We start from the raw sequence: 24,879 nt of genomic DNA on the forward strand, positions 1-24,879 counted from the left end.
GTCAGTTGTAAACGTGATCTAATAAGCTACAGAGTAGGTCGCAATTTTTGAAAGGAAAATGTAAATGGTAGTTTTCTCATGGATCTTGTTGCCTAGTTGCTTTGATAAAGGAGGAGGTATGTTTTATGATTGTTTATATGTTTTTCTTTACAATGTCAGATTCACCATGTAAAACTTAAACTTAAAAGTATGTAGAAAGGGAGTCTTCAAAGAACAACGTTCTATAAAAAAAAACCTGACCAAATAAGACACCTTTGATATTGCGTAAGATATTGCCATAACATGGCGTCTATCAACTTCGTTGTCGTCGTCTATTGAAAACGTTTACAAAGATCTCCCACTCTGAATCAAAAGACCAATTTCAATAAAAATTTGATAAGTTTGATCCTCAAGGTTTTTGGAATTGAATTTGTGTATTTGTTTCCGCTAATCAGCCAGCATAACCACCATGTCTGCAAATCAACAGTAAGTACACAAGAAACTAAAATCAAAAATAATACAAGACTAACATTGGCCAGAGGCTCCTGACTTCGGACAGGCGCAAAAATACGGCGGGGTTAAACATGTTTATGAGATCTCAACCCTCCCCCTATACCTCTAGCCAATGTAGAAAAGTAAACGCATAAAAATACGAACATTAAAATTTAGTTCAAGAGAAGTCCGAGTCTGATGTCAGAGGATGTAACTACAGAAAATAAACATAATAAAAATAATACATAAAAAAACAACAGACTACTAGCCTGCTCCAGATTTCAATTTAACTGATTGAAAGATTATGTCTTCATCATACATGTCATATGAATATCAGGCACAATCCTTCCTGTTAGGGGTTTAGTATCATACCATCATAACATATATGAGAAAAACATAACCCGTGTCATGCCAACTTTTTTTAAATGGGTTTAGTTCCGATATAAAACCCTATAACAGTCTGCACCAAAAACTTTTTCAACTACTAGTCCGAAGACCAATATCCTGACATTTTTCTTATTGGTCCAAACAAAATTTTGCAAAAACTTACTAGTCCGAATGAAATTTTGCTAGTCTGGGGCATCAGACTAGTGGCTAACCGTGCAGACTGCTATAAGTGAATCAATATTACCGCCAAAACATGCAATCTTTAATGACTTGACAACAGTATCGTAACTATATCGTTTCTTAATAAGTCTATTTAAAGGTTTTGTTAGCTTCTGATGTGAATACTGAAATTTTTGTGCTTTATAAAAGATATTTCCGTAAAAAAAATTTGGATATGAAATACCTGAACGTATAAGTATGTTCAAGGATTGTTGAATAAGCGTTTTATTTTGGCAATATGTTTAGTTTGTTCAGTTAGCAGTTGATATGTTCTCTTTTAGTAGGTTTGTTGGTTGGTTGTGATTGACTGTGCAGGTTATTGCAATAGTACTGGATATTTTTGTTTTGCTGTTAAAGTTTTTTTCAATTAGTTGTGACTATGATTGTTGGTGTTTGTTGAAATAACATTTGACGTTCCCATTTTTAGTTGGTGATTGACTGCATCGGCTGTTGAAATAATGCTGTCTTTGTCTGTGTAAATTTTGTTTCGTTGGTGGTGACTGTGTATGTTGATGTTTGTCAATTGGTGGTTGAAATGCCAGTGAAAGGTTTGTTTATGGTTTACACGGACATACATATGGCCAATTAAGCTTTGAAATAACTGCAGTTTTCCCGATGGTTAATAAGTTATAGCACGTAGTTGGAACATTTATTTTGTAATTTTAACATCCAAAGTGATTTAAGATCAAATAGTTCAAGCACAGTTATTCAGTGTTGAGTCTTACCAGATGATGTTACTACTGCGCAAAGGAGGTTTGTGGTTATGACATTAAATAAATAAATCTGAGGTCAGCTGTAACACGTGTGTTCTGTAACAATATACCAACTCGACAAGTGCGGATGGGATGACTTCAACTTTATTACTAAAAATCCCAGGTTCAACATACGCCTTCACTATCATCAATGCTTCCGAATCAATATATTGAAAACAAAACGACATACAAAGTCCAACTTTTTCAAAATAAACATTGTAGGAGAAGACAGAATATAGGGTATCCATCTATACACATGGAAAAAGTATTGCAACACCTTGATTTTTTAAAACTTCAAAAATCAGACTCTTATTTTGGATGGAATATGATAAAATATTTGTAATTCAATATTGAAATGTAGTTGATAATATAATGATAACATTGGCATTAAAAAGAACAAAAAATGTATGAAAAAAAATTTTTGTCTAACCAAAATTTTTATAACAAAACGAAGTGTTTTTGTACAAAAAAAATTCATTTTACAACTTTTACTGTAGTCGAACTTTACAATGTCAGACATTTCAAAATTTTCGTTAGATAATTGTTCACATCATAGTTGATCGTTATACGCCAAAGAATTAGTACTTTGTGCGCAGCCTCCATTCAAACGGATAACCGCATCTTAACGTCTTCTGATTCTTGCCATCAGTCGATTAATTTGTTGCTAAGGTAGCAGCAATATTCCTGACGAAGGGTATTGTTTTTTTCATGACGTGTTTGAACAGGGGTGTCTGTTCGTGCACTTTACGCCCAATAGTGTACCATATATGCTCGATATGGTTCAAATTTCGGGCTACGATCGGGCCAAGGAAGATAAACCGAATTGCATTGGAACAATAGATCTTCCTCCAAGATGCTAATTTCCAACTTTGCGAGCTCTGCACTATATTGGATACGGGCAACTGAATGTCTGTTCATAGGCAAAGGTACCCGAAATGGTCTTATCGCACGATAACCAGTAGCGACGAGCCGATCTCGAACAGTTCTTGATTAAATGCTCCTGTATGGTCATCACTCTCTTTTTAGGATTGTATTGTTTGCAATGGGTTTCTTTCTGACCAACCTTCATTATGCTTAATTTTTCCTAGCAGATATTATAGGGGGTCGATCTTCTTGATATCGGAAGGTCTTAAACATCGTTTGTTGCCTAATATTTATTCTCTAAACGACTTATAAGGAAATGGTGATGACCAACAATACCTGCTTCTCTCATGCTAATTATTTGCCATCTTGCTGCAGTTATGAGTTGTGGATGACCAATTACAAGGTGTCAATCACTTAACTTTATAAACTTGGTTATTTAAAGTGTTGAAAACAATGAGGATACAAACAACTGTTTTATTGTTTGCGAGTACAGTATCTGCATATGCTGATAAGAACTTATCAAGTCGATATTTATTGATTAAACACAGGTGTTATTTAAATAATGTTTAACTAGTTCTATTTCAACAAATTATATCACAAAAAAATAAAGATTTAATTTGAATTTCAATTTGGTGTTGCAATACTTTTTTCCATGTGTATATTATAACACACAGTCAGCACATGCACGGCAAAAAAAGAAACAGCGCATTAATTGCTGATCTTCATCTCAAAGTTACAGCGAAATCGTTATCACGGAACCAAAATAAATCTCGCCTTACTGAAAATTTTTCATGGTCTCAATCATAATTTAATTCTCTGAAAATAATTCAGATAGACTTTGTTAGATGTAAAATAACCAAATCTGGACGGGTCAAAAAGAACAAATTGAAAGTAAGACATATTTAGAATCATATTCAAAACAGTGTAGCTGTGGCCATTGATTGACGACCTTAAGTTATCCCATTGACTTTGGCAGATTATGTGAACGTTTGTCTGTAACGACCGCTGCTCACTGTGTACTTGTTAAAGACACTTAAACTGTGGGGTCACAAAAGGATCTCAACACCTCAACACAGTAATTAGAAAACCTAATCAGGAATAACACGATGTTTTGATTTGTATCAATAATAAAAATCAAAACATAAAGTTATTTCACATTAATTTTTCGAATTATTTAAATATTTAAGGCGTTAAGAACCTTAAGTGACCCCACAGTTCTATAATAAGTAAGTAGTGAGAAGTGGTCGTTACAGACAAATGTTCACACAATCTGCCCCAGTCAATTGGATAATTTAAGGTCGTCAATCAATGGCCACAGCTACACTGTTTTGAATATGATTCTATAAAGAATTTAATGTAAAGAACTACTGATCCTTGTGGAACACATTTCGACTGATCAGTTTTAGTAATACACAAAATAATGAGTTGATTTGGGCTGTTCTTCCTCACAACTCTGTTAAAGCATTGGTTTGTAACTGTTGAAGTACACTCCTGAAGCTTGTTTATGATCAAAAGCTAGTATCTAGAAGGAAATTTTGTAAAAATATTTTTACTTTTTTTCAATTTGTTTCTTAATTATTTACGTAATTTTCCTCCAGTAGGTTAACCATAACATGAATTATGTAAAACATAACATAAAATGATCCGAAAATATGTTAAATGTTTCATGCACCTTGCCTTAAAAATTTAAATTTATAATTTATATAAAATATATCTGGTCCCTGAAACATATCTCAAAAATAGACATACATGGAGCAGATGTAATTTGTTTTTAATCATGAAGAAATAAAATACTTTTCCCGGTTTGTTTGTAACAAGCCATCATTGTTTTGTCAAAGTTACATGTATTATAGAAATGTTACATTTCAGATAAGTTTCAGTATCAAATCATTTCATAAAATAATGTAAGATTTGTTTGACACTATCATTATGAAGTTTTGATGATCTTACAGATATTACATACATGATACAGAGTTGTCACCCATAAATTCCAAACCTGAATTATTCCCCTTATAAATGTTAAATAAGAGATGAAAGAAAATTTTGTTATTGTTCACATACTTTATACTTTGAGACTATTTGTAAAATAAACTTATTGCAGTCTTACTTATATGCTGCTGATCTATATTATCCTTATCTAAACAATAAAAAATGACAAATAACTTGCATGATACTTTATTTAAGTTGAATTAATTTTTTTGTATTGAATTATCATTGAATATAATGTGTCAAGACACGTTTTAGGTCCTTTTTTATCATCTGTATGATCTCTGAATATTTACGAAATTCCATGAGTGGTTACTTAATATATATTCAAGTGTTATTTGTTTCTAACTGGTCCATAAATAATTAACTGAAAATTAACATTATGAAAGCAACCATTATTTAGGTTAGGCTTAAACTGGACAGCATCTGTCAATTTTAGTAAGTATCATAAAGCTGAGTGTTGCTCCTGGTGTACTAAGTTATAATTCTGGTATCTTTAACGAGTTTTTATTGTATTACGTGTCTTCAAAACCAGGCTTTGAAGAAATTGGGATGTTATATTTTAAAAAGCATAATGTTGACCCCTTCCCCCTCAAAGCTACTGACATGTTAGCTTTATTTTTATCTCTTCGCTGTATTTGTTCTTGAATACACACATATCAGTGTAGGATCTTCCTATGCTAGGTATAGATAAATACAACCAAGATTCTTTCTGATGGAAGCACATCCAATTTTGAAACATTCTAAACGTCATTTGACAGCTACTTTTGTATCATTTTATCTTTAAAATCTTACAGTTAATTTAAACGAAAATTTCATGTATTTAATATTTGCTGCTTGAATTTCATTTTATTTATTGATTATTTTCCATAACAATGAGTGACAAACGAAAATTGTTGAAGCCACAGGACTCATTACAAGTATAAATGTTCCACAACCATGGTCCCTTGACTTAGTTTCATTTCATGGTGTAAATCAGTGCTAACTTTTACCTATTATGATTATGTTCTTAGTAATCCTTACTAAAAGGTTAACTATATTTTGTCTATTGTCTATATATTTAGTGTAAAATATGATCAAATATTGTCTAAACGAAAATTTGAAATTGACCAATCTATAAAATTATAAATGTGTACTGTTGCATTTGTTTGTCTCATTAAAACGTTTTATAATGCTCTGTGTCTCAAAATACAATCTTTAGGCTGTTATAAATACATGTGTCATTCTTTAACATTATTTTCATAATTTACAGTTTATCGTGGAATTACAAAGCAGTATGTGATAAATTTATAAAAAGCAGTACCAATAAGTAAGGAGTCGGTTCTGAACATCATTTATCTGGATTAGCAAGAGAGCAGATGAAACAATTATGAAAAATAATTTCCATTGGAACTATCAGACAAAACGTATTAACTCATTGATTCAGGAAATACTTAAATTTTAATACAATGAGAAAGATACTACTCTGAACAAGTAAACATTTGAACAATTGGACAACAGGTAAAATAATCGGTTTTTGGAAATATTGATGACCATTCCTCGTGTAAATATCATTATATGCTAGACTTTGATTATACCAAAGGATACTTCACATCTGTTATTGCTGCCTCAACGAGGAAATCAGAGAGACAATCATAATAGCTTCTAGATCAGGGAAATAAATCAAAAAGATGTCAACTGCCAAAATACAACATGTTTCAGAGGAAGAAGAGAACTATTTAAGAATGCATTTATTAATGACTGGAATTTCTTCAAGAGCTGTACGAGTTTTATTTGACAAAGAGTTTTCTCCTGTCTGCTTAGATGCTACAATTAAAAAGGAAAGTGGGAAGCTGTTTGACTTAAAAATAAAACGTATTATTAATGGTCCTCAGTGGAAATTACTGTTTCCTCGTGTTGGTATGTATAACATTTATTATATATTTTTGATTCGGGTGACTCAGGGTTCTAGTCAAAAATAGGACACATGACACAATATAGAAGACTAAAGAATAAACAACACGAACCCCACCGAAAACTGGGGGTGATCTCAGGTGCTCCGGAAGTGTAAGCAGATCCTGCTCCAAATGTGTCACCCGTCGTGTTGCTTATGTGATAACAAATTCGATAGGTCACATTCATGAAAGGGTAGGGGATTGTAGTTACGACATAAGGGTGCTATACACAGTTTCGTATAAAAAAAAACTAGGGGTTATTCCCAGACAAAAATTAACCACGGAGGGAAACCCCTGTTTATTTACTTAATTGTTGAAAAAGTATTATGTTTTTGTATTTGATTGTAAAAATTAGTTTATTAGCTTTTAATTAAAACAGGTGGAATGATTGAAATAATTTTTAAAATTATATTAAATATACATGTTTTGACTGGAGACAACACTGTAAACGATCTTTTTTTTTTTTGGCAGTGAAAATGTAAACTTATTTGTAGCTACTGTCGCTCTTTTCGTAGCAGGTAACCGTACCCAGAAACAAGATTTTTTTGAAAGGCCAGGTAAAAATCTATGAATTCCATACAGTTTTGATTATGAAAAATGTGCATGGATCATGTCTTTATGGGTGTGAACATGACCTGATTTCAGTTTTATTTATGGTCAAATTAGGTAATTTTTTCCCATGTTCTTTGGAAGGATTTTTTTTTAACATATTAAAAGTACACTTTATTTTTATTTCATTATAAACTACAGATTCTCCTGATTCCAGTGATATTTAGTTTATACAAGTTTCTTTATTAATCAGTCCACCACTAATGATCACTTATGCATTGTCCCTCAAAATATGGCTTCATAGAAAGAAAAAAAATGTTGATTGCACCCTAAGGAACATATCCGATATTATTTGTGAAACGGTTATTCTATAACGGTCAACCAACTCGTGATGGCGTTCTTAAAATTTACGAAGGGAGGATTTCAACTTCCACAATTAGAAGTCTTGATTTTATAGCTTCCTTATGAGCAGCAACCCTCTATCAAGAAAATCATGATAGGAAATTCAAGCACGGGAATATCAATCGGGAGATATATACCCCGTATGCAGGTGCTGCTTGAATGTTGCTACTTGGAAATGGAAAGTTTACAATTGGAAAGCTGAAATCATCTCTTTTGTCGTAATGTTTTGTTTTCAACCGACCCTCATTGTCAATTTCTAGATGTAGATCAAGATATGAGGCCGAATTAACTGTATCTGTAGTATCCTTTATCTCTAGTTCGATGGGATAGATACGTTCCACATAGTCACCAAATTTTGAATTATTTAGTGAAAGAACATCATCTATATAGCGAAAAATTGAGTTAAAGGATATCGCTAACTTCTTATCTTTCATCCTACGAAATTTCTGCATGAAGTCAGCCTCATAATAAAAAAGGAAACAAGTCAGCAAGTAGAGGGGCACACTTTGTTCCCATTGGAATGCCGACAGTCTGTTGAAAAACACGTCCTCCGAACGTAACAAATATGTTGTCAATCAACAAATCAAGCATCTTGATAATACCAGTTTCAGAGAATTTTTCGTTTGAATCAGAGTGATCCTTTACAAAGTAGGATTTATCCCTCCCTAAGACAAGATACTTGTATCTACATTGGCCATTCTTTTTTATGAAGCAAGGCAATACCAACTCTTTCAATTAGTCTTTTAGTTTGGAATGTGGAATACTTGTGTAAAGAGTAAAAAGTCGAATGTTTTAATACTATTACAAGATGAAAGAGATTTAAATTGTATGTACTCTAAATTTTCACAATAACTTTGAAGCCCGTCGTTGATTGCTGATAAAATAGATGTTAATAATTTAGAAAGATGTTTCGTGGAGCACTTGGAAGACCCAGCAATATACCGTTGTTTGTAAGGACAGTTATGTAGTTTAGGTATTCAATACAGGGATAGAAGATCCAGTTCTTCCTCTTTGGTTGAAATTCCAAAGAAACATAGAGCAGACCTATGATTATCCATGATTTCCTCTTTGGTAAGTGTCGTGAGGGTATATGTTGAGTTTCCATGTGAATTGTCAATACCTAATTCGTTTATCAAGCAGTTAATGTAATGAGTTTTACACACAAAAACGATGTTGTTTGGGGCTTTATCTGCGGGGACAACAACATATTTGTCATGGAGGTAGGATAAGTGGTTTGCAACATTTGGGTCTTTAAAGATTGACGTAGCATGGGCATTGATAGATCCATTCAGTTTCTTTATTCTGATTTGTATCAACGACCTCACTGCCTTAGTCAATCCGGAAAGAGTGTCTACGTCTTCCTTCTCGCGCTTAGCCCGTTGCCTGGCATAATCCGCGACTGAATCCATCAAAATTTTAAAGTTGTATTTCTAATTGATGGATGAAGGCTCACGATATTTCGGACCTTTCGATAACAAATGTCGTAGATAAGTGTTATTAACAATGTTGAGGTCATCGGTAATAACGTGGCCAGCATATATGAATTGGGAACCAGCACAAGTGCAATCAGGAGGTTTAGACTTGAAGTCGTCACTATCGAGATACTGCAAAACGTGTTTGTAATTGAAAATTTTAGTTGCAATAGGTTTGGTAAAGGTATAAGAAATGATTGGTACAGACTGGTCTTTGAAATAAGGAGGTATTTTTATGCCCCACCTACGATAGTAGAGGGGCATTATGTTTTCTGGTCTGTGCGTCCGTCCGTCTGTCCGTCCGTCTGTCCGTTCGTCCGTTCGTTCGTCCGTCTGTCCCGTTTCAGGTTAAAGTTTTTGCAAAAAGGTAGTTTTTGATGAAGTTGAAGTCCAATCAACTTGAAACTTAGTATACATGTGCTTTATGATATGATCTTTCTAATTGTAATGCCAAATTAGAGTTTTGACCCCAAATTTATGGTTCACTGAACATAGAAAATGATAGTGCAAATTTCAGGTTAAAGTTTTTGGTCAAGGTAGTTTTTGATGAAGTAGTAGTCCAATCAACTTGAAACTTAGTATACATGTTCCCTCTGATAAGATCATTCTAATTTTAATGCGAGTGAGGCATCCATGTACTGTGGATACATTCTTTTTTATTGAACTAATTTATGATGAAGGATATTGCCTAAGTTGATGCCATCGAGACCTTTGTTGGCAAAAGAAAGATTAAGGAAAGATCTATTCTCTCTTTCATCTTTTCCAATGCGGACTGGCTTGAAAAGTCTGTGACTTGCAATATCCGAAATTATAGCTTCAAGTTTGTATTGGTTTGAATTAGGGTTTGTAACAGTGGATTCCAAACATAAATTGAACAGAGAATGAAGTTTAGAAAGGGGTACATTGTAATGAATAAAGTTTCGTGCAAATGTGATGAATACCTAAAGGTTTTTGTATACATGACAGCAAGTCATTAATAGAGACATCATGCAGAGAAGGTGATGTACAATGACGATGACCATGACTGCGTCTACGTCGAGGAGTCGAGTTGAAAATAGTCATCACATTCATCGAGTTACACCATTACACGAAGGACTAGATAGAATACCTCTACCATCAATATTGTCATTGCAACCATAAGGTGTCGCAGTTCCCAATTGTCTAAATCCAGTAGTCCTCTTTTTGTCTACGGAGAGGCGTTGAAAGATTAGGATTGTTAGAGCTATAGTATATCTTTTCGATAATGCGAACTGTCATAAAAACCATGGAATGATCGGGCTGATTGACATGCTGGTATAGAATGTCGTTAGCATTGAGGTTAATGTCTGGTCCATGACCGCACATACGTTTGTTTAGCCTTCCTTTCGTTTCACCGACGTATACCAATCCGCAAAGGTTGCACTCTAATCCGTAGACGACATTTATCGATTTACAATTCAGATCACCGTAACTTCTGGCAAAATATGACTTCTTGGACAAATTGCTAGTGAATCCAGCATCTGTAATTAAAATTTTTTGCAGCCTTTGGTCTCACATTTCGAAATGCGACAATGTTGTACTTTGTAATCAAAATCAAAAATGTCTTTACGGAGAACTGAACATGGCTGTATATGTGTAATATTGCTATTGTCACTAGGACGATGATCTAAATGAGTCATGTTTGCGATATTTAACTCTCAGTTACTTAGAGTTGCAGATTATATAAAAAGGGTTAAATCATGCATTAAGGATACTATTTTGGAATACCATCTGTCAGGTGATATGGAAAATCTTCTTTCTGTAGAGTTGTCATGTAATGATCAAACATTTTTTGAAATATTAAAAATGAAGATTAGATCCTTGTCAATAAATTACAGCATTAATAAATCCAGAGAGGGAAAAAATGTCACTCTCAAACTTGAAAACGATATTTTATATTTTGAAAGTATTATGAATCATTCTCCAAATGATGGGGTTCAAAAATCTTTATTTGAAAAAAACACTTGAACTAGAAAATTGTAGACAAAAGAAAGTTGAAGACTTGCTGCTTAGATCCCGAGCTAACTGGCATGAGAATGGTGAAAAGTGTACAAATTATTTTTGTTAATTAGAAAAGAATTTTTTTTTAAGAAAACCATAACAGAACTTATTGATGATAAAGGTCAGCATATTTCAGAGCAATCAAAAATTCGGATGGAACAACAACATTTTTATAAAAATTTGTACTCAAGCAAAAAAATAGATTGCAATGATACATCATTTTTTAATCATAACATTAAGCTTACAGAAGAACAAAGTGATCTTTGTGAAAGAAATTTAACTTTTAAAGAATGTGCTGAATCTTTAATATTTATGACAAATGGTAAAAGTCCTGGTTCTGATGGTTATTCTGTAGATTTTTATAAAACATTTTGGAAAGATATTGGCCCTTTTGTCTTTCGATCTCTTCACTTTGGATATGCGGGGGTAAATTTTCTGATTTTCAGTATCAAAATGTAATAACTTGCATTCCTAAAGAGGGAAAAGGCAGACAGTATATTAGTAACTGGCGTCCTATTAGTCTTTTGAATACTGATATGAAAATAGCTTCTGCTGTTATAGCTAATAGACTTAAACCCGTTTTACCATTTATCATAAATGACACACACAAAGGTTTCATTAAAGACAGATTTATGGGTGTGAACACACGCCTTTTATATGATTTGATGCACTATCTTGAGGAAAATAATAAGACAGGTCTTTTATTACTTGTTGATTTTGAAAAGGCATTTGATTCCTTGGAATGGTTATTTTTTCAAAATACTTTGAAAAGCTTTAATTTTGGGCCTTCTTTATGTAGATGGTTTGAAACTTTATACTCAGGGGCATCAAGTTGTGTTATAAATAATGGACACATGTCTAAGTTTTTTCATTTAGAAAGAGGTTGCAGACAAGGAGATCCTCTTTCTCCCTATTTATTTATAATTGGGGTTGAATTATTATCTTTGAAATTAAAAGGAAATCCTGACATAAGGGGAATTACTATCAATGATGATGAATCATTTTTAAGCATGTACGCAGATGACACATTCCTTATGTTAGATGGAAGGGAAATATCGTTGAGGGAAACACTTTCATGTTTTGAATCTTTTTATAAAATTTCAGGTTTGAAAATAAATGCTTCAAAGACAAAAGCACTATGGGTTGGACGTAAAAAATATTATGATCTTATTTTATGTCCCGACTTAAAACTTCATTTAAACTTTTGGGGATTGAATTTTCTTTAGATTTAAGCTGTATTACAGAAATTAATTTTGCTAAGAAAATTAAAGAGGTCTCTGCAATTCTGAAGAGCTGGCAACATCGGAAACTCACATTATTAGGAAAAATTAAATTAATTAAATCACTTGCTCTTTCAAAGTTGGTCCATTTATTGACTGCATTGCCAAACCTATCACACTCCAGGTTAACAGAGCTCATTTCATTATTTTATGATTTCATATGGAATGGAAAACCAGACAGAATTAAGCGAAACACACTTTTTGGCAATATTTCACAAGGTGGACTTAATATGGTACATCTTCATTCGTTTAATATCTATTTGAAAATTAGTTGGATAAAAAGACTGCTGGCAAGCCCTAGCGGTGGCTGGCAGCAGTTGTTACAGGCAGACCTTATGCAGTATGGGGGTGACAGGGTTTTAAAACTTCAGAAAGAAAAGCTGATTGAGATTGCTAAAAGATGTAAAAATTCTTTCTGGAAGGATGTTTTACTATGCTTTTCCGCTGCAAAACCTATTACTGAGATTTCTGTCAGTGAAATTTTATTCTTAGATATTTTGAACTTTTCTTCTTTGGATGATTTCCCATATTACATTCAATGGGAAAAGAGGGTGTGCAGTCAGTAAGTGACCTTATTAATCGTGAAAATATGATTTTTTTTTTATAAATTTGAGCAATTTCAGGAAAAAGTACAAACCAACAATTTTATTAAATATTATGGTTTGATATCAAAAATCCCTAACGCGATGAAAAAATGCCTTAAAGAATTTTGTCTAAATCAAGATTTAGATAAGTCTAACACTGGTGATTTTTTCTTAAAAAAATCAGGTGTAATGTGAAAGCCAAATTTGTATATAAAAACTTATCAGATGAAGTTATTCAACTACCAACAATTAAATTTTTGAAATGGGCGAAGCTGTTAGTTATTGATACTACAGAATGATCAGAGTATTTCATGATAACAAAAAAGTCTTGTAGAGATGCTTATTTAAGAACCTTTCATAAATTTTTGCATAGAATTATAGCAACTAATACCTTTTTGTACAAAATCAAATTAAAAGATACCAAGTTATGTACTTTTTGTAAACTTGGAGAAGAAACCATTGAACTGTTTCTTGAACATGTTGAATGCCCAATATCTTTTCAGTAGTGGCAGTCTTTTTCCAATATGGTGAAACTTTTTTTTGTAAATTTTAATCTCAACAAAGAGAATGTGTTTCTTGGTTGCAAACATGAAAGTTTATTATTGAATCTGCAAATCATAATTACAAAGAATTATATATACAAATGTAAATTAAATGATACAAAACCAAATATGATTGAGTTAAAGAATAAAATAAAGAAATACCAATTTCTTGAAAATCCTATTGCAATGAAAAATGATAAAGTCCAAGTTTGTGAAAAATTTTGGTCTCCTTTACATGTAATATTTAACTAAGTGTTGTTTTCATATTATCTATGTTTAGTTTAGAGAAAAGAAATAATTTATAAATTATGAGCAAATTTATTCCTTTAAAACAATTGTATTAAAAAGTAAGTCATGATACATATTGTAGGAAAACAGATTAGTGAAAGTATTAGTGTTGTATGTGAGTAAGTCAGAGAGAGAGAGAGAGAGAGAGAGAGAGAGAGAGAGAGAGAGAGAGAGAGAGAGAGAGAGAGAGAGAGAGAGAGAGAGAGAGAGAGAGAGAGAGAGAGAGAGAGAAATCAAATACAATTTATATGTAACCTAAAATATTTTTATTGTTAAAAATTAATTAGTCAGAGATTCTTTTTGTATATTGCTAATTGGTTTTCTTGTATATTCTGTATTTACCCCTTGATACCATTGTCAGGTGGTAGTGTAATGGAGTGTGTAAAATCCTGACTATTGAAAAACAAATAAAAGATAAAAAAAAATGTTTGAGATATTTGTCATGTCTGGTGATGAGGGGACACCTGCCGTATCAGACGACGCTGTGTCCATGGTGACGTCTGTTTCGGACCTTTTAATACTGGGCGACGTCCGAGCCAGTTTCCTTTTTGATCTTCGTAAATTCATGCAATTGTAGTTTTGCTATTGGGCAGATGATGTCCTCGGGGACAAAATGTCCACCAGCAGAGACATTGACCCAGTGGTAATAAAAGAGGGACGAAAGATATCAATGGGACATTCAAACTCATAAATCGAAAATAAACTGACAACGCCATGGCTAAAAATGAAAAAGACAAACATACAAACAATAGTTCACATGACACAACATAGAAAACTAAAGAATAAACAACACGAACCCCATCAAAAACTGGGGGTGATCTCAGGTGCTCCGGAAGGGTAAGCAGATCCTGCTCCACATGTGGCACCCGTCGTGTTGCTTATGTGATAACAAATCCGGTAAATAGCCTAATTCGGTAGGTCACATTCATGAAAGGGAAGGGGATTGTAGTTACGACGTAAGGGACATATCCGATATCTTTGTGAAACGGTTATCCCATAACGGTCAACCAACTCCTGATGGCGTCCGTAAAATTTACGAAGGGATGATTTTAACTTCACCATTTGGAACTCTTATTACTTGTGTATTGATATTTCTGATATTTATTTATTTCTGATAGGAATAAATGCCTTTGAATCTTTTAGAACTGACTATAAATAACTTCAAATCTTGCAGGTAGCATGAATAAATGTAATCTTTTTCTTTTAATCAATGCTAGTGTCTTCATAGACTGTCCTTTGATGTACTAAAGAAAAATGAAAACACAATGAACACATAAAAAATGAAAAACAAATTATTGTGTAGGCCTTATAAAAAGGGAATGTTATAAAGGAAGAATACATGCATAAATTTGGAAGAGAATGGAGTGGAGAAGTTTATTGTGCTATTTTAAAACATCTTTGTGTTGTTGTCTTTGATTTTTCGCTCATGTGTTTTGTCTATTTGCTGTTCATGTTTCTTTGATACATATAAGACGTGGTTCGGTACTCATACATCCCGTCATTGTGGTATTGTACTATAGTAAATGTGTGTGTTGTTGTCTTCAAGTTTTGCTAATATGCATGGTGTTGATGCCATTTGAGGCTCTTTTTTTACATAAAAATTAAAATCACAAAAATACTGAACTTCAAGGAAAATTTAGAACGGAAAGTCCAAATTGCAAAATCAAACGATCAAACACATCAGACGAATCGAGAACAACTGTCATATTCCTGACTTGGTACAGACATGTTCATTTGTAGAAAATGGTGGATTAAACCTGTTTTTAACGCTAACTAAGCCTCTCACTTGAACATGTATGACCTCATAAAAAATGTGTGATCTCGAAAAAGAAGAAAAAAGGAAATGACCTTAATCAATTTTTTTTTAGATATTGCACCTACTCCAAGTAGTTGTTCATTATAATCAGTGACAAAATATTGTTATTCAGCCAACAGTATTTTTCCAAGCTCAAATCTCATACATCGACTACGAGACACAAATCAAGGCTACGAACTTAAATCGGAGGAATCGCATACGTTTAAATAGTAAGCAACTCCTCTTATGCTGCATTATTGCCATGTGAATCTAGAGTCAAGATATCACATTCGGTAATAAGGAACACTCATTGAAATCACAGATCGGACAATTTAAGTAGCTTAGACTGCAAAAACGAGTAGCTAGTGAGTTGAGACGTGTCGTTTTGTTCAATTCTTAGTGGTGAACGTAAAGCTTATATGAAATGTAGATTTCAGTCAATATCAAATATGAATTTGAGGAACTGGAAAACCAAAACAAAACGTCGGTAATTGTAAATCAGAAAAAATACATTTTGAAAAAATGAATTAAAAGGTGAAAAGACATTCTATTGTTAGCTAAACAATTAATTTTTATCAGGTCTTTTCTCGAGGGTACCACAAGACCAGTAGTCAGCATTTCGGTGTTGACATGCATATCAATTATATGGTCATTTTTAGTAATTTCCCTTCTTCAAAAGTATGAAGTTTTCGAAATAGTAAGGATCTTCTTATTTGTATTTGGTACAACTTTTAGGAATTTTGGGTCCTCAATGCTGTTTAACCTCGAATTTGTTTTGATTTATAACTATTTTGATCTGAGCAGTCTTGTCATAAGGATTTTGCAAATTTTGTATTCGAAATGTGATTGTAAATTGTAAACCGCAAGTGATAGAGACCGTTGATCTGTTCAGTTCAGGTTTATTGTTCACATTACAGAAGTACAGTCATGTTTTTCTTTTTAATTTTGCTTGTTATCGCATTTATGGGACAAATTGGTCCTAGACAAATTTGGTTCATTAGTCTGAAACCAACTGAATCCCACTTCATCCCAAATCCCTTACTGTTTTATCCCCAATACCAAACATCCCAGAGCCATATTATTCTCTAAAATAAATCAAAATGGGCATTTTAATAATTCCTTGAATTTAAGAAAAAATGACATAGTCCATTTGTAATAATTTTTATCAGGTAAATATCATACTCATGGAGTTTCGCAAGTTGGACTTCAAATCTTATAAAAAAGGTCCTCAGCACATAAAATCATACATTTCTTGTTACAGAATCCATTCATACAGTTAAGAATGTATATATTTAGAATATTTTATACTTTTACAATATTTCCAGAGAACAGCAGACTGTGATAAGACTGTATAGGTAGCACTCCACATTTAGAAAATAAAATTAAAAATGAGCCACAAAATGTTTTATCATCTCCTATTCCTGGATTTCTAATACATTCACCTAACTGTTTGTGTTGTACATGTGCATATGTATGTAATCAGTATCTTCCATAGATTTGATTTTCAAAGTTAAAAGGGTGAAAATTAATTCCTTTTATGTGTATCCATGGCAACATTCTGCATTTATTTTCCATAAAATATTGCAAAAAAGGGGGTGAACATGTCACATATACCTCCAAAATGTGGATCAAACTAGAATTTCAATGCCTTTGAGTGATACCTTTTTAGCAACTGTGTACCTTAATCTTCCTCATGATCAAATAAAAAATGGATGTCTTTCGCCTCAGTTTTTCGTAAAATCAAATAACAAAGTTCGTGCGATAAAAAGCCGGACCAATGTATAGTACGGACATGCTAATACGGACTATCATACAGAAAACAGCCTATATTACATACATTACATAACCTTGATGTTCATATAAACCCAATACAAAGGCTATTTTAATACTCAGCTATCAAAAAATGAATTTTATTGCACACTAGCTCTCATATTTGAAAAATCCACAGGGGCAAAAATGCGAAACTACACACCTAACTGTGGAGTGCTACCTTAGACTGTTAAGAATAAGTTAAGTCAAATTCTCGAAGTGCTAAGATTTGTGTTGAGACATACTTAGAGAGTTTTCAGACTTCGAAAACACAAATAACAAATATCAGAATAATTGAGGATGTTCTTTTGTCAGGTTTTGGAATTTTTGTCAGATTTTCGGAATCCTCTGATTTTATCCATTGGAATGCCTTAAAAAAGTTTGCTCATTGACCCCCATTTTTCCCCAGTTGTTTCAGTCTTATAAAATCCTTGCTACTTTTTAATAGTTTTTTAGCACTTTAACTTGTCAATGATAAAGCTATGTAAAATCAAGAGAGAACATTTTCCCGCCTAAATTTCAATGGTTTTGAGTACAGCTCTTTATAAGAACCATGCAGAGTGCCATATACATGTGATATATGGGGGTTCCAGATATCTAGAAAAAAGCACATTGACCTACATGCATTATATTTTATTTCTCTTTTTGGTTCCTTTAATGATCTCCTATCAATATATACTTGTGTTATGAAAAGCATGTTATTTTGAAACTAAGTAGCGAACCTCCTAAAATAAAATAAAAATGTTGAGATTATTTGAGGACATTATTACTTTCCGTAATATTCAGACATAATTCAAACAAATTTAGACAAACTTTGGTCATTTCAGAAACTTGTGACTTATATAGGTTTATCAAAGTGATTTATCAAAGAGCAACATCAGCATCAACTTAACGGCATAAAGTCATTGTTTCTGCTGTTTACTAGTGTTTTATTACATGTGATGTTGCACCAGGCTGATAAATGTTTATACAGATGAATGATTCAGGGGCAAAAAGGAACATATTATATATAGAAACGGCCCTCCTACAGTTTTCCATCTATATTCATTAAAATTTTTACAATGATCTATTTTATGCTGATTTCCATGATTTTATTTTAAAAGCTTCAACAGTTTTGAAAATATATCTGTTCTCAAGATGATGACGAATCTATTATAATTACCATAACCATAACCCTATGCTATGTAACATAACCGAATTAGACTTATCAACATATCTGAACTTACACGAGCAAGACACACGATGGGTTCCACATTTGGCACATAATTTGCTTACCCTTCCGGAGCACATGAGATCACCGCGGTTCTTGGTGCTTTATGATGCTCAGTCTTTAAATTTTAAAAATTGTTTGTAGACTGGTGTATAGCTCTTTGTCGTTTTTTTACCATAGGGTTGTCAAATTGTCTTTCACTTATGATTTGAAATATCCATTTGATATCTTCCGCTTCTATTTTCTCTTTATATGAAAGGGGTTCGTTTTCAAGCAATATTTACCTACATAACTTCTAATGTTAATCAATTGAAAAAATTATATTTGCGTTAATTGATTCATTAAATGAGCTTTACCTATGTTTGTGTTACAGGTGTGCCCGACTCTAACACTTTTGATGTCACATTAATGGTTGCATTACTCCGGAATTTAACAAAATTACCTCCGCCTACATATGGATATGACGACCTACCATTAAGTACAGATACCACTCCCACGGCTGACCTTGCAAGAATCAAACACTATAGAAATAGCCTAGCTCATTTTGGAGACGGAAAGATCAAATCAACAGTCTTTGTTACTGCATGGGAAGATATCAGTGGAGTAAAAATACCTTTTCACGTTTTTTACTCAACTTTTAATAAAACAGTTAGTAGGTAAAAACAAAAAACATATTTTTCCTAGTAATCACTTATCTAGTTTTCTCTGTATTTTTGTTCGTCATATCAAGGGAGGGGTTGCCCTTAAATCAGTTATGTCAACAACTACTCGAATACACAAATTGCCTGAACAGTACGAACTTAACATAGTACATATAGATAATTATGAATATCAATTTGCACACTGAACCTGACTTCATAACTCAATGTTCAGTTTTTTAAAGGTCTTGAAATTTAAATAGCCGTTTTGGTTTCAAAATGCTGTATTAACTATAGTGATCGATCTACTACTATTCAGAATAAGACACAGTTATTAAATTATAATACAGTTTGAATGTTCAAATTTATATTTAGTTCTTTTTAAATTGTAATGATTATAATGGCATCTTCTTGTTTATAGACTGTTGGATTCGAATATATGATTTATTCCTGTAATTATTCAACTTTTTATAGGCTCTGAAGAGACTTGGTGGTCTGGATATGGCTGAGGAATGTCAAGAGCTAAGATCAAAACATTTAGACCAATCGACAGTACCTTGGAATATTAGAGGTAAGATCTTGGACAAAACACTTTAGCAAGTAGTGATAAAAACTAGTATCATATACCTAAGGATGTACTTAGGTGAGACTTCGGACAATTTATATTTTTTTACTACGATACAGGATAAAGTATTTTACTCCATTAACACCATTTTTTTTTTTTTGTGTTGCACTTCAGTGTTCCTGTTGTTCGTGTGTTTATTCCTTACAGCTGATGTGTCTTTCTCAGTTTTAGTTTTAACTCGGATTTGTTGTTTTCTCTCAAAAGATTTATGACCCCTAAACACTGTTTCACAACTGATGCCTTATTTAGTAGGTTTAATTGTAAATTCTAGATTCTTTTTATTTTGCCTTATTACATACTGACAGTATATCCTCCAAAAAATACATAAGAATCTGAGAACCATAAGTTATTCGATAATAATTTTATATGCAATAATAACTAATCATGAAATGCAGTTGGTGTTTGGATTTGATTAATTGGTTGCTGCCCAAGCTAAGTTGGAATCCGATTAAGACATTAATATATCAACAACGTTTCTACCTACCTTAGACCGATGATTAACACCGGAAGTAGTATCAAACTATTTCGGCAAACTCAACGACTGCAATATTTATTTGGCGTTTATATATATGGATTCAAAAAAAAAATTGAAAAAAAACATGTCCAGAGGACATAGTTTATTTCAGAATAAGTTAATAATATCTTCTCTTAGCATGTGTTACCTTTTCTTTCATCACAGGTTCCCTTCAATAATTCGGTCTTGCTATTTATTTTTCACGAATCGTGTTGGTTCTTCTTTGTAGCCTTTAATTTCTCATCCTAATTTATTAATGAAATTTCAAATTATGTAAACTACTGTTGAATTAATGCCTTAATTCATTATGAATGATTAGCTTGATTTACTCATTTCGTCACATTATACTTGCTTCAGATGATTTTATGACATATGTTGGTGAACAAATTAAAATAAATACCATAAAAACATCCGTAAGTTCAATTCTGTATTTAAACTTTAGAAAGTTTCAATTAAATTTGGATAGGATGCATTTCAATTCTGAAACCAATCACTCGTCATTTAGAAATGATGATAGGTCAAATATATTCAACATCGGCTTTAAAAATATAATGTGAAAATGTATGCATATAGTTTAGGGGGTTATTTGATGAGTAATGCACACATGAATCACTTTGAATTACATTTTACTTGGAAATAAACTCATCTAGATACCAGAACTAAATTTTTTATATACGTCAGACGCGCGTTTCGTCTACAAAAGAATTATCAGTGACGCTCGAATCCAAAAAAGTTAAAAAGGCAAAATAAAGTACGAAGTTGAAGAGCATTGAGGACCAAAATTCCTAAAAGTTTGGCCGATAGAGGGTTGTGAACCTTTTAACGCATCTTTTTTAAGAAACAAACAGTTCATTCCTCTCATTGATTTAAATGTATCTCCAGTGCATGTTATCCCCTGTTTTTGATTTATCATGTCTCCTTTTGGTTTGTTCAATATAAATTAAAACATGATTTGTTTGAGAGAATGTGAGAAATAATCTAAATACTAACTTGGAAATATTTTGTATGTTTTCATTTTAGTAACAACCAATTATATTGATTTATTTATATTTTAGTACAAATCATTCAAATATTGGAACAGTGGCAGAAAAATGATGAATACTTTGTCGAGACTAAAGCAGCAAAACATGTGCTAAAATGTATCCAAGAAAATAGTTGTGTAACCATAACTGCTAGTTCTGGTGTTGGCAAGACAGCAACCCTACAACATGTAGTTTTAAAAATGGTCGAAGAAGGGTATGATGTAGTTCTTGTAACCAATCCACATAACATTATTGAGTTTTATAATCCAAATCAGAAAACATTGTTTGTTATTGATAACTTTTGTGGAACATATTCTATTAACCAGTCTGATCTAAACAATTGGGAACCAGTTATGAAGCGTATTGAAGGGCTAATTCTTAAGTCACTCATTAAAATCATTGTGGCCTGTAGGGCACAAGTATACAAAGATAACAAATTTGAAGCACTGTCTATTTTCAAAACCAATGTCTGTAACTTGTTATCAGAAAATTTATGCTTGTCACAAGCTGAAAAGACATCAATAGCAGAAATGTACCTTGAAACAGAAGCTTCAACGATGATCCAATATATTGATTTATATGAGTGTTTTCCGCTTCTCTGTAAACTTTATCGTGATAACACTGAACTCAAAATTACAGAATTTTTCCAGAATCCATTTTCAGTGTATGAAGCAGAAATTGAACAGCTAAAAAAAAGAGAAATTTTCGGAAAATATTGTGCTTTGGCATTGTGTGTCATGTTCAATAACAGATTACAGGAGGAAGTGTTAACAGAAGAGATTGATAAACAGACAAAACAGATCATAAAGAACACGTGTGAGGCTTGTAGATTAAATAGAAGTACATCAAGATTAATCTTATTGGATGAACTTGATTCACTTGAAAATACATTTTTGAAAAAGGAAGATGGCGTTTACAGAACAATACATGATAAACTATTCGACTTTTTATCTTACTATTTTGGGAAAATGATAATTCAGTGTTTGATTAAGAATTCACACAGTATGTTTATCAGCGAACGATTTTTATTCAAAAGAGAAGAAGATATGGACCAGTTTATCATTATTGTACCACCAAAATACCATCAAATATACATACAAAGAATGGTTGATGACTGGTCTAATGGTAGACTTATACCAGTGTTCAACAACAAAAATATGGACAAACCAGATTTCAGAAACCGATTACTGAATTTTGTGGAAACACTTGATTTATCATACCAAAAACAATTAGCCCAAACTAATGATACCAAAAACAAACATAATGCACTATTGTTTTGTTGTTTTACTTGTGACTATCCTTTAATTCAGTGGTGTTGTTATCATGGTGCAGACGTTAACCAATGTAGATCGAGTGGTTTAAGTCCAGTATTTGTTTCATCAAAGAAAGGTGATACTAAAGCATTAAAGCTGTTACTTGAATACAAGGCAGATGTTAATAAATGTACTGTTTATGAAGAATTACCTCTGTTTAGGGTTGGTCAAAATAATCATGATGAAAAAGTCAAGATTTTACTTGAATGCAAGGCAGATGTTAATAAATGTACAGTTCATGAAGTATCTCCTCTGTGTATAGCTTGTCAAAAGAATCATATTGAAATAGTTAAGATTTTACTTGAATACAAGGCAGATGTTAATAAATGTATAGCTGATGAAGGATCACCTCTGTTTAGGGCTTGTCACAATAATCATGATGAAATAGTCAAGATTTTACTTGAATACAAGGCAGATGTTAATAAATGTACAGTTAATGAAGTATCTCCTCTGTTTATGGCTTGTCAACAGAATCATGTTAAAATAGTTAAGATTTTACTTGAATACAAGGCAGATGTTAATAAATGTACAGTTGATGAAGTATCTCCTCTGTTTATGGCTTGTCAACATAATCATGTTGAAATAGTTAAGATATTACTGGAATACAAGGCAGACGTTGATAAATGTACAGCTGATGAAATATCTCCTCTGTTGATGGCTTGTCAACAGAATCATGTTAAAATAGTTCAGATTTTACTTGAATACAAGGCAGATGTTAATAAATGTGATGAGAATGAAGTATCTCCTCTGTTTATGGCTTGTCAACATAATCATGTTGAAATAGTTAAGATATTACTGGAATACAAGGCAGACGTTGATAAATGTACAGCTCATGAATCATCTCCCCTGTTAATTGCATGTCAGCAGAATCAAGTTGATATAGTAAACATGCTACTTGCGTACAAGGCAGACGTTAATAAATGTCGAGCTGATGAAATATCTCCCTTGTTTATAGCTTGCCAGGAGAATCATGTTGCTGTAGTTAAGATGTTACTTGAACACAAGGCAGACGTTAATAAATGTAATATAGATAAAGCATCTCCCCTGTTAATGGCTTGTCAGGAGAATCATGTTAAAATAGTTACGATTTTACTTGAATACAAGGCAGATGTTAATAAATGTACAGTTAATGAAGTATCTCCTCTGTTTGTGGCTTGTCAACAAAATCATGTTGAAATAGTTAAGATATTACTGGAATACAAGGCAGACGTTAATAAATGTCGAGCTGATGAAATATCTCCACTGTTTATGGCATGTCAGGAGAATCATGTTGATATAGTAAAGATATTACTTGAGTACAAGGCAGACGTTAATAAATGTCCAGCTGATGAAATATCTCCCTTGTTAATAGCTTTGCATAAGAAACATGTAGATGTAGTTAAGATTTTACTTGAATACAAGGCAGATGTTAATAAATGTACAGTTGATGAAGTATCTCCTCTGTTTGTGGCTTGTCAACATAATCATGTTGAAATAGTTAAGATATTACTGGAATACAAGGCAGACGTTAATAAATGTAGAGCTGATGAAGGATCACCTCTGTTTAGGGCTTGTCAAAATGATCATGATGAAATAGTCAAGATTTTACTTGAATACAAGGCAGATGTTAATAAATGTACAGTTGATGAAGTATCTCCTCTGTTTGTGGCTTGTCAACATAATCATGTTGAAATAGTTAAGATATTACTGGAATACAAGGCAGACGTTAATAAATGTAGAGCTGATGAAATATCTCCACTGTTTATGGCATGTCATGAGAATCATGTTGATATAGTAAAGATGTTACTTGAGTACAAGGCAGACGTTAATAAATGTCCAGCTGATGAAATATCTCCCTTGTTAATAGCTTTGCATAAGAAACATGTAGATGTAGTTAAGATTTTACTTGAATACAAGGCAGATGTTAATAAATGTACAGTTGATGAAGTATCTCCTCTGTTTGTGGCTTGTCAACATAATCATGTTGAAATAGTTAAGATATTACTTGAATATAAGGCAGATGTTAATAAATGTATAGCTGATGAAAGATCACCTCTGTTTAGGGCTTGTCAAAATAATCATGATGAAATAGTCAAGATACTACTTGAATACAAGGCAGATGTTAATAAATGTGCAGTTAATGAAGTATCTCCTCTGTTTATGGCTTGTCAACAGAATCATGTTAAAATAGTTAAGATTTTACTTGAATACAAGGCAGATGTTAA

The 24,879-nt window shown here is 32.6% G+C and overlaps 1 protein-coding gene across 1 annotated transcript; it reads left to right on the forward strand.

Moving 5' to 3' along the window:
* Positions 1–24,879, forward strand: LOC139490170 (ankyrin-1-like). The gene is made up of 6 exons (XM_071277019.1): positions 1–116; positions 5,932–6,578; positions 18,937–19,166; positions 19,676–19,772; positions 21,396–24,785; positions 24,869–24,879. The coding sequence occupies exons 2-6, from the start codon at positions 6,350–6,352 to the stop codon at positions 24,877–24,879; spliced, it is 3,957 nt and encodes a 1,318-aa protein (XP_071133120.1). The 5' UTR covers positions 1–116; positions 5,932–6,349.

This window comes from Mytilus edulis, chromosome 9, assembly GCF_963676685.1.
Source record: "Mytilus edulis chromosome 9, xbMytEdul2.2, whole genome shotgun sequence".
NCBI lineage: Eukaryota > Metazoa > Mollusca > Bivalvia > Mytilida > Mytilidae > Mytilus > Mytilus edulis.

Bases quoted from the DNA above. Each gene is read 5' to 3' on its own strand.
- LOC139490170 (XM_071277019.1), top strand. From the start codon at position 6,350: ATGTCAACTGCCAAAATACAACATGTTTCAGAGGAAGAAGAGAACTAT. The intron at 6,579-18,936 runs GTATGTATAACA...TTTGTGTTACAG, and splicing joins ATTACTGTTTCCTCGTGTTG to GTGTGCCCGACTCTAACACT. The intron at 19,167-19,675 runs GTAAAAATACCT...AACTTTTTATAG, and splicing joins CATGGGAAGATATCAGTGGA to GCTCTGAAGAGACTTGGTGG.